The 11,546-nt window shown below is 35.5% G+C and overlaps 1 protein-coding gene across 2 annotated transcripts in view; it reads right to left on the reverse strand.

The window, feature by feature from the left end:
* Positions 1–11,187, reverse strand: part of yrt (erythrocyte membrane protein band 4.1-like yurt) — a 48,843-nt gene extending 37,656 nt beyond the window's left edge. Inside the window, exons 1-3 of one of the 2 annotated variants that reach the window (XM_083135220.1) lie at positions 10,856–11,187; positions 6,486–6,590; positions 2,885–2,927 (exon numbers count right to left, since the gene is read on the reverse strand). In XM_083135220.1, coding sequence (XP_082991346.1) covers positions 2,885–2,927; positions 6,486–6,590; positions 10,856–11,005 — 298 coding nt within the window. In that variant the 5' untranslated portion in view covers positions 11,006–11,187. The remainder of the gene's footprint in view (positions 1–2,884; positions 2,928–6,485; positions 6,591–10,855) is intronic. The other variant, XM_083135221.1, reaches the window with a different exon arrangement.
* Positions 11,188–11,546: the final 359 nt, after the last annotated feature.

The raw sequence follows: 11,546 nt of genomic DNA on the forward strand, positions 1-11,546 counted from the left end.
GTTGAACATAAACTATAGATACCAGTGCTATACTACAGCACAAAGTGAAAACAAAATGGCAAGGTCTATGACACACATACTTTGGTGTGAATTTTTTTTTTCTGACAAATACAATTCTAATTTTTAAAAGTTGAGCATGATGAAAAATCCATCGATAAGAGTTCACATAGGCACATCGTAGTTTCTGCCTACCTCAAAGGCTTAGTTACTACTGGCAAAGTGAAACCATATTTATTCCATTACACGCCAAGAAAACTTGGGACATTTTTTTTCAATCTTATTCATGTTGACGGAAATTTGACTGCATGTTTGTTTCCAAACGTAATATACACCATACATAATGTGAATTTTTTGACAATACTCTCCCAACCATCGATCCCACTGAAACCACAGGATGCAAGTAGACACAATCCAGCAGCACGTCACTAGTGTTGCCAAGTACAGGGTGATTCCCTTGCTAGAGGCTCGAAACTTTTGTTTATAAAACTGCCATTTACTTAAAAGATTGTATTGAAATTTTGTATGCAATACCTTCAACAATGTAAAACAGGATCTGCTCATATCCGATGCTGAAAATGGTTCCCTTCCACATGCAAGCACTCTTGTACACGTCTCTCCAAATTCTGGAATACTTTTCTTAAAAGTGGCGTCGGTAATCTCTTGACGTCTAGCTTCTTTCAGGGCTGTGATTGTGCGGGGTTTATTTCTGTATACTTTTCCCTTCAATAAGCCCCAAAGAAAGAAGGCAGGTGGGGTGAGATTGGGAGATTTTGGTGGCCAGATTTTTTGAGATAATTCGGTCTCCAAAAAAACTTTTTATCTCTCTCATGCTAACATTTGAAGTGTTGGAAATATCCATCAGTTAGTTCATTATCTGTTAACTGATTGACAAACTCAGTGAATATTTCCAGGTAGACTTCAGTGTTAACACTTTGTTAAAAAAAACAAAAAAAACAGGACCTATAATTTGCCTACAAGACACTACAATTTTCTTTTACATCCTGTTTTGTTGCCAGTAATCGCTCCTTTACAGCCTGTTTTGTCTCTTCAACATTTTCCGGACTCCTGAATGCTGTGTGAAAAAATTTCCCGTTGTCTCTCTCTTTCTTACCAATTTCTGGATATACTTTCAAGATACAAGTGTCACACAAAATTCAGTCTGAAATTCCCTTTGACATGCTTTAAATGAATCAGTTTGCCAGTATTTGGGAACGAGGAACACATGCTCTTCGATTGTGTACATTGTAATCCCTATACATTCGAAGCAACACTACCGAGATGCATTGTCACGGAACAAAACAAATGAAGGTCACTGGAAGAGTCCAAACCTATTGCGAGGGGTTAGATCCTGTTTTACATTGTTGAAGGTATGTGCACACAAAATTTCAAGACAAACTTTAAGTAAATGGTAGTTTTATAGACAAAAGTTTGGGGCCTCTAGCGAGGGAATCACTAAATACAAGAAATGCAAAACTCCCACCAGACAATTACAAAGAAAAAATGCACGATACAACTTGAGTCCACGATACATCAGACAATGAAGGCGGAAGAATGCCTTTAAAATTAAGATGTTAATATCAAGTTAAACAAACAACATTGATACAGTGTCTCTAGTGTAATTTTTAGCTGTGTTTTCTGTGTAACATCATGAATGCACTTAATTGTTGGAAGAAACAGAAGTAAAAAAAAAATATATATTCCAACCTCTTCGGTTAAAATGTTAGCACTTTTGTTAGAAGTGCTTTAGTCTCCCAAGTTGTATCTTGTATACATAACAAGTAAATGAAACTACCTTGGTGGATGAGCACCCTGACTGGCTGACTCACAATCTCACCACCAGTGGTTTCAGAATTGAGTCCCAAGCCTGGGCACTCTTTTATCTCTCTTCGTCAATTTAATTCAACCATTATTCATCCTCATCATTATAATTAGTGTAAAAGGTACAAAAACAACATCAAATACAAGGGAACGACTTAAGATGACCGGACCCCTCTCCGGTTTTCTTCATATTTGGCATACTCACTAATTGAGGCCTCCTAATCACGAATCTGAAGTTAAAATTTGTCAGAAACGTATAGAAATTGCAAAATAAGCTAAAATAAAGTGCTAGTTTTCGGAATGGAAACAGTCTTTTTTCGCGAACTTTTTTGTTTCACAAGCAAATATATATATTCCTGATACTACCACGACACCAAATTTTAACTATGTTTGCCTAACCTAACCGAAACTAACCTAACCACGTGCCAATGGTTCGTGGGGCTAGCGCCAATGGTTCGTGAGGCTAGCGACAATGGTTCACAATTTCTAGACGTTTCCGACAAATTTTAACTTCACATTCGTGATTAGGAGGCCTCAATCAGTGAACTATGTCAAATATGAAGAAAATCGGAGAGAGGTGCGGTCATCTCAAGTCATACCAATACAAGTAAATGATAGGTAATGCACAAATATGGCATACAAGGCACAATTATAAAATAAAATACTGGTGCATACAGCTAAAGCAACTAATATAAATGTTTTAGGGGATTAAAAAGCACACACATTTCAACTACTAAGAAACAGAAGAATGCCAAACAGAAACACTATAAATGAAATCATATGCACAATAAAACAAACACATGAATCCCACAAGCCCTTACAGAAAAGATAGGATGCAGACATGTTTCAGTGTTACACTGCTGAGATAATAAAAAAATATAAAGTACGATCCAAGTCCATCTAATAATACAAAACCTCTGCAAAAGAAATAACCTGCATGCAATTCACGTTTTAATAAAAGTCAAAAGAAGATTAAAAGGGGAGCTGAACAAATAACAGAGTCCATCCACCACAAGTTAGTTCTGAAAAAAAAACAATAATCTCAGCCAATTCATTAATTACTTACTTTTCACTTGCTTCTTCACGGCTTTAGTTGGGTCCAGCCAATGCTGCAATGGAGATTTTTTTAAAATGTAGAACACGCTAGTAGGTCTGAATATGTATCAAACTCATTTATATAATATACTTGGACTGGTTGCACAAAAACTGCAGTTCTAAATTATAAAATGAACCCACTGCAGCCATTTTTTACCTGGAATTGTATCTGCATCCTGCCCATTTCCCACAATACCCGTACTCCAAAATGAGTTGGTAACACTGTTAAGCCTTGTTTCCATGCTAATAAAACGTTAAAAATGCTGACAAGGCAATTTTTTATAGTATAAAAAATATACATAAAAATGTAATGTTACGTTTTATGTATATTTTTTTGAGAGTTGCAAAAAAAGCCAGCTTTTTTGAATGGACAGTTTTTTCCTATCAAATGCCGGGTTTCTTGGAAAGAAACTGGAAATTTTGGCTTTTTACCAATTACAGCTAACCTATTTCACTTGAAGTTACTGTTATGAGTTTACAAGTTTGTAGTGACATATTTTACAACTAGCTAAAAAAAATTCTACATCATGTAGTAGCCAAAAGACAGATAGCTATTGGCCAATCCCAGTGGACACATATTGCATACTGGTTAAAATACAAGTTTAACCCTAGCTAACCGGAGAGTTGGGGCTTCGCAGGCCCAGCACCACTATTTTTTAGATTTTTCATTTAGATTGTTCCTGGGTTGTTCCCAATATTTCTTTATTACTTTTCTTTCATAAAAACATAAATATAATGTAATTAGGAGGCAAAATGCACTTGGTGGGCATATCAGGCACCATCTTCGAATGACACACTCATGCCAGTGACAGTTTATAATTGGTTGGTAATGATGATAATTATTATATTTAATAAACAAATATACTTCTGCAAACTAAAAGCATTAATAAATATTATTATGGATTTTGTGAGTTTTAGTTAATGATAAAATATAGCATGATATAATTAATAAATAATTGCTTATGTAATTAGCACAGGAAGCAGTGATTCAATAATAAAATGGTTTCTTGAATTTTAGTGATAAAAAAAGTGTGGGCCTGTGAGTCGCCCCCGGTATTTAAGTTTCTCGTATGGCATGGGTAAGCTTGGGTTAAAACTGAATGTGTAGTCCTGATGGGCACATTTGACCATTAAATGGGACTTAAAAAAAGCTTTAACATGTTTGTGTCTCAATTTAAATGTTGATGTCATAAAATATGAAACAAAATATTTGATTACTTACTTGAAATTTAGAAAATTTCGCACTTCCATATTGCACAATTTAATGGTTAAATCCTATTATGCCGTACCCTTTTGTGAATGAAGACAGTGGATCTTCGAAATTAATAGGATTTAACCATTAAATTGTGCAATGCGGAAGTGCGAAATTTTCTAAATTTCATGTAAGTAATTTTAAACCGTGTTTTATTTGATTTGATGTTTCGGGACAATTAAAAATCTTTACTGTTCACAACACATATGCAGAAGTATACGTAATAAGTGAATGTGTGTATATATCCTGTTTAACGGAGCTTTCAGACAGAAGCGACACGTGGCTCTTGGAAACCAACCCTTAGAAGTAAATGCAATCTTTCGAACCAAAGCAACATAAGCTGCAAGTGTCGCTTGTCACTTGGTCTGTACAGTTTTAGCAGGGAACTTTCAGACCGAAGAAACAAGTGACATGTGTCACTTGGAAGCAGACCCTCAGTAATCCAATCAACCTTTTGAACCCAAGTGCGACAACGAGCTAAACATGTCACTTGCATGTTACTCGGACTATACTATTTTCTCAATGATATGCATCATGCCACTTCAGTCTGTTGTTCTTGCATGCAAGGTGAATGCTTTGCTACATACTGAAGGAGACTGTGTCGCTTGTCATCTGTGACTTCAGTCTGAAAGCTCCTTCAGTGTTGCCTCGGTCTTGTTTGTGTGTTTTTCAACAGCCGGTCTGCAAAAGGTCCGTTGCACCCTGGGGTTGACAACTAATTTAAATTTAATTTTATATTTGACAGCAAGTCTATACATAATTGAACTATGATTATATCATAGTTTATATATTAATATTAATTAAGGGTGAATATTAATTTCAATAGAAACTTTAAAGATCAGAAATGTATTTATGAGTGAAATTCTTGGGATCAGGGCATTGACTTGTAAGAAATAAATTTACTGGGCTGTGGTCTCACAAAGGTTGAAAACCACTGCAACAAACAGCCAAAATACATCACTTGTTGCTCCGTGCCCAGGATTAGCGGCCATTTAACCAAATTATACATGATGTTCTGGAAAGCCAGAATACAAATATATCTTACTGAACACAAAATTTAAAGTAAAGAGATTTGATACTAGATTTTCAAAAGGTATAGCAGTATTTTCTTTTTTGCTTCATGTACATGTTCGTATAATAAATTCAAACATTGCGTGATGCTGATCACATCACCCCCACTCACGACCGGATCAAGAAAGTGTGGGGCGTTACCCCCACACGCCCTATACGCCTTCATGGCGTGGTGCTATGCACAGGGGAACACTTTACTTTTCACTTTATTGAAAATCATATCATACTATTAGGTTCTATTAAAAAACACATACAAAACTACTCTAGTTATGTAAATATGTTTATACTACAACGATATATTTAATAAGCCTACCGAAATATGAAGATAACACTCAGAAAGAACCACTCATTCAAAAAAGCCAGCTTTCTTGAAAACACTGTATGTCTAGCTACGAATTTCATATTTAGAAATGAGTGTCTATTTTACAGTAGGGAGATACACGAAACATACTGCCAACTCCTGCATTTTCATTGATTTGAGACACTTTTGTGAAAAAAGCCCAACTAAAAAGCTGGGCTTTTTTCGACCACTTCCAACTAATTTTTTATACTATAAAATTTGCCTTGGTTAGCATTTTTAATGTTTTATCAAAATGAGTTAAATGCACAGAAATTACGATTCCATTGGTGAATTTCAAATAAACATACGGGCACCAAGGCATCGAAAGCAAGGGAACACATTTTCTCAATGAACAAGAAATATATTTTATACATACATATGTATGTTGTGTTATACTATATCTCCCCTAAGGTTGAAAACTCAGTGTAGCAACAGGTGGATTGTACAATACACTCTTAATTTGTATCACAATCTGTTGTTTATAAAGACGTTGCTCCCATGAGACAAACAGTTCATAAGTGTAAATAAACCGATAAATTTAATTTTAACAGTTCAATACAATTTTCACCTTCAAACTGAAAGGAAATGCAGCACATTGTTTCTCTTGTAAGTGCCTCATTGTGTGACCTACCTGTATTCGTGTTTCTCTTGACTTGTCTCTACCTCAGCACCAATCTCTCTTTTGTTTCACTGTGTTTTTACCCTAAGAACTTCAAGTTAACAACATATATGCATATATTGCCCTTTTTTAAACATTTTAAATTATGACTGCTACAAAATGAACACATTTCCATAATATAGATACAAACAACTCAGTATTACATATTACATTACTAAACTTTGCTTTATATTCATATACTTGTCAAATATGTTATAAAAAGAGCGAAATTAACCGCAATACTCAGTTACCTTCACGTTGTTTGCGTCTGTGTATTGAAGTCCAAAATAATCCTTCTCAATGATATCCAGGGAATAAAATACTTGCTCGTAGAGGTCATTTCCAACTGCCTTTTTCTGAAACATTAAACAGTTGAATTATTTGATTTCAGTGAATAATATGAAACTAAACGTAAATTTTATTGGACAAAAGAACAGGTACCATTTTCAAGAATTTACACAATACAATGAATTAAAATGTTAAGAATTAACATCACTGAAACATCACCAGTACAAATACATTTCTCATACTCGTGAGCAACTTGTGAACACCATCACACAATTGGAAATTAAATTCAACATTTTACCATACAAAATCCATATTGAAATATTTGCTTCCACAAATTCTGGCTGTCTTGCCCTGCATATATATATATTTTAATAACAGATCTATTTTTACAAAATGTGTTATTTTCCAAAATTGAAGACTGCCACCACTAGCGAACGCAGCCGAAATTTTAAACAAATCAACATTTTCAAATTAAAACAGTGAAAATCTCAGGAAGAATAGGGTGGTAAATGCAAAACTCACTTGTAATTATCCCCGATTACCATTTTTGAGAGTGGAAAGTTCTAAAAAACTAAATATCTCACTGTGTTGTCCGCTCCCTAGAAAGTAGCTAGCCACCTTTACAATTGCAGCACCCCCGAAAATAAATTATGCGTATGCCAGTGACTGCTACTACTGCGTCTGTTCCTTCTGATTTAATTTAATTTTAAAAACAATTTCCATAGATGGATTAACTTGGTTGACACAGGGTCTGGTTCATAATGCACTCATCCTTTCTAGGTCATTGCAGTTTCTCACACAAGGAGTAGCGCAGGTGCATCACAGTGTTGTACCGATGCAAGGAAATTGTGTTCACTCAAGTAGATACTGTACTATCAGAATGTTGGTGTTGGTGAGCTTCAAATTCAGAAATTTCAACAAATACCTGCTGCTTTCAACATTCATTGAACGGCTAGCATGTGCCATGTGCTCCAGAACGTAATGCATTGTAACCAAATAGACAGGTAAGTGCAGGGAGTGTTAAAAGGTGCAGCGAAGTAGAAGGGGCTATTATGTCCCTCCAAAGGCTCTGAAAGAGCTTGAAGAAAGGTTTGTTTCAAAACTGATACTTTTTCTTGTATGTACGCATTACTTGCATTACAGAATTATTTCTCTTGATCCTATGGTGTTACCTCCCACCACGGAAGCTGAACTCTTTAGCTGTTCCCCACGAGAGACATACCGAATTTGTTTTCCTTCGAGTTATTTCTATGTGCTAAAGTTCAATTGCATCGTAGTGATAGTTTTGAGTGTAGTAAGTCTAAATTTTCATAATCTCATTGCAAAATTGTGTCTGCCATTCATAACGAACTGGAAAAATCTTCTACAGTCTAAGCATCTGCTAAATGCCTTGGCTAAACACTGCGAAATAGTTTTCGAGGGAACAGCTCGCGTCCACCTGTTCCACCAGCCCCAAGCCAAGATGCACACAGTGGCAGGACAAGAAAGTGAATGTTGCGAGCATAGGGTTGCAAATGTTGTATGATCGACCAGCTGAAGACGAAAGCTTATAGTTTATTGAACTTTACAGAAAAGACAGCAAACCAACACCTATCCTAACCGAATTAAAAACTAAAACATACACAATGCATTTTCAAACAAGTTACAACTCTGTAAAATAATTAACTGGATACTCTTCCAGTGGCAAATTATTGTTGTCCTTGTTTGTTCCCGAGAAGGGAGTTTGGAACAGTTTGGGTTTTTCTCAATTTCTACAAATCTACTGAACGTCATGAAAAAACTCAGCCATCTGATTGCCATTATTGCATTGAGGACATTTGAATTACAAGAATGCTCAACTCTACAAAAAAAATGTTAATGTAATCTACAAATAGAGGAGATGAAACAGAATTCGACAAAACATTCTTTTCTCTGATCACTCTTAAATTGCCTTCATTAATTTTTTCTTTGTTGCGCATGGACAATTTTGTTTTAATGTTTTCTTTACATTATATCACATTTTCTTTAACATTGGTATTGACATAATTTTAACATGGTTCATGTATGCCACTTCTGACAATTTGTAACATATGTATCGTGTATGTTTATTTGGTTCATTTCAACAAGGGTTGAATTTTACTTGGTATGGGAGGGGAAGGGGGGGGCAAGTGCAGGTCACCTGTTTCCCTGTCTGATTTAGCACCCCACGCCACTGATGTGTACACAAGAGAAATACTGTTGAAGACATACTGTTCATCTTCTAAATGGTACACACCACCACTGATGTACATAAAGGCTTAAAATAGTTTGTTATATACAATACTGATTGTTTGAAAGGTGTTGTATTTACCACAACACTGGTGGGTTGATGCATAGGGAAGCCCTGGTTGCTAAAAACATATCAGAAAATCTAAAACAGATGTTAAATAATTCAGTCAAATAATAAATTTTGGGGGAAAAACTAAATTCCAGACAATCAGTGCAGCCATATAAAAGGACAGAGAACCCCACAACTCTTCACACACAAAAGTATTTGGGAGTGTAAAGACTGGATTATTTCTTATGGAGCAACAATTTCATCTGTGATTCTGATTTTTTCAAATTCTCCTAGCAGGAAGACTGCTGTTAGCATTAACATTACTTCAGTAAACACTTCCCAACACGATATGGGCAGATGCACATGTAAGGAACATAATCTATTTGTCCATGAATAATGTAAACAGGTATGCCCTTATTGGCCCAAGTTCCTTTTGTTTTATTGCGATTTCATCATGCTATGAATGCAATTTTTACATGGTTCGATTTCGATGTATGTCTGTTACAACATACTGCAGAGTTTTAGCGATTACTTAAGATTTTGTTCAATATATGCTTACGTGGTTAGGTTAGGCAGGTTAGATTTGGTTCCCTTAGCATTAACATAAAGTACCAAAATGCATTATATTAAGGTTCCGATTTACTTCTACATTCATTCCCATACTTCTATGATATTTACTGTCGCTTGTTGACAGAATATTTTGGGTATAATTTAACAATACAGGGAATTTCTCAAATTTGTTTGAAATTTCGGATACTTACTAATTTGGGTCTCCTAATCACGAATCTGCACTTAAAATTTGGCGCTCACGGATAGAAATTGCTGAATAATGGCTAGCCCCATGGACCATTGGCGCTAGCCCACGAACCATTGGCACGTGGTTAGGTTAGGCTAGGAAACATAGTTAAATTTTAGGGTCGTAGTAATATCAGGAATATATATATTTCGTTCTTTAAGTATTCGAAATGGAAAATATTGTGATAAATAATGAGCAATTGTGCATTGTCGGTTGCGATGACTGACCCTCTTATTTTGCAAGTTTGACACGTGAGCACCAAATTTTAACTTCAGATTCGTGATTAGGAGACCTAATTTAGTGAGTATGCCGAATTTCAAACAGAATGGAGAAATTCCCGGTATTGTAAAATCGCTCCATATTTTGTCCATGAGAAGTGCGTAAGGTAATTTTCAAGTTGTTTTTTTCAACATAAATAACTTTTTTTCAAGTCCAAACAGTGCTCATTACTTTAAGGAATTTTCAAATTTCGTGTGACACTGATTTCCAAAATTCTACAATAATTAGTCTTTGTGCTAGGAGAAATCATAAAACAATCTGAACCGTTACCAAAAATATTATTCCAAAAATTTTATGGGCCATGAACAAATTACTTCAGTGTATTTCTGTGCAATTGTCTAAATACCTAATGTTGTGTGTGTGTGCTCTAAGACAATATCTATCAGAGTAAACACTCCTACACATAGCTGTCATTTTAATTAGAAGATTTCTAATCTAAAATTGCCTATCCTGCAAAAAAAATCCAAATGACATCAGTGTTATTTTTGGAGATATAATTTCATTTGTCCGTCTCATTTTATTTTGAAAGCTTCAAAGTTCCATGAAAAAAACAGTCATGTAATGTTTTCGTATTTTGTACGGTGCAATGCTATTATGTTTCAGAAACTTTATATGAAAACACTCCACTCAACATTGCATTGTTATTATCCTTTGTCCAACCAAAAGTCCCATTATGTTGCCATTTCGCTGTTTTGTGAATTATAGTTCGGATTAATCACAACTTGTCTTCCTCTTAATCATATATATGTACCATGAGTCATTCTCTCGAATATGAATATAGATATTTTGAACAATAAGATATCTTCCGTGTGCATAAACTCGTTCAGCGTTTACGAGGAAGCGTTGATATAGCCTCTAGGTCAACTTGCTGTGCGTGTCTTTCGACCACGTTCTTAAAATAATCTATCTTATTCCTGTACGCCAAACATTTTTTAAAAATTAAGGGAAAAAACACAACTTACCGTAAGATCAACTGATAAGTCCGTTCCATCCAAGAGGATCACTCTACAAGGCAAAAGATGTTTACTGAGAATTGGCCGTTGTCCGGATTTGGGTTGAGTCGAGTTCTTCTGGGCGTTACGTCCTTTTCGTCTGCTTAAAAAACGCAACATTATGACGGTTTCCGAGGCTTTACTACTAGCCCCTTAAAATTTTTGCTAAATCATTAAAAGAAGGCACCTGAATGGACGGAATAATACTAAAAATAATTATATAAACAAACTAAATCACATCGACAATCAGTCCCACCTTCCTGCCACACATGCCAGTGTCAACACAGTTGCCAGATACAGTCGAGCAAAACGGCTTCGTTGACGCAACCGTTACTCGGTGGTTCTCCGCGCAAGTCTTGAGAACCAAAGAGTGTAATATTCATTATTCTTGTTGAGAACTTTGTTGGACGAAAGCATTACTTAAGACAAGTAATGTGAAATACAATTTACTGCACAAATTTCGGCATTCCTGAAATGTAAATAGAATCTCATATGTGAATGTCAATCGAAGCACAGAAGATATGAAAAGCCTTGGGACCGACTGATTGTTTGATTTATTTTATACAAGCCCTTGGCGTCTTCACCAGAGCGCACGTGTTTACGGGACGGGGGTTGAAACGTAACTGCGAAACTAGGGAAACTTACTTTACGAAATCTGTGC

This window comes from Lepisma saccharinum, chromosome 14 (genome assembly GCF_977018435.1).
Source record: "Lepisma saccharinum chromosome 14, izLepSacc3.1, whole genome shotgun sequence".
Lineage (NCBI taxonomy): Eukaryota > Metazoa > Arthropoda > Insecta > Zygentoma > Lepismatidae > Lepisma > Lepisma saccharinum.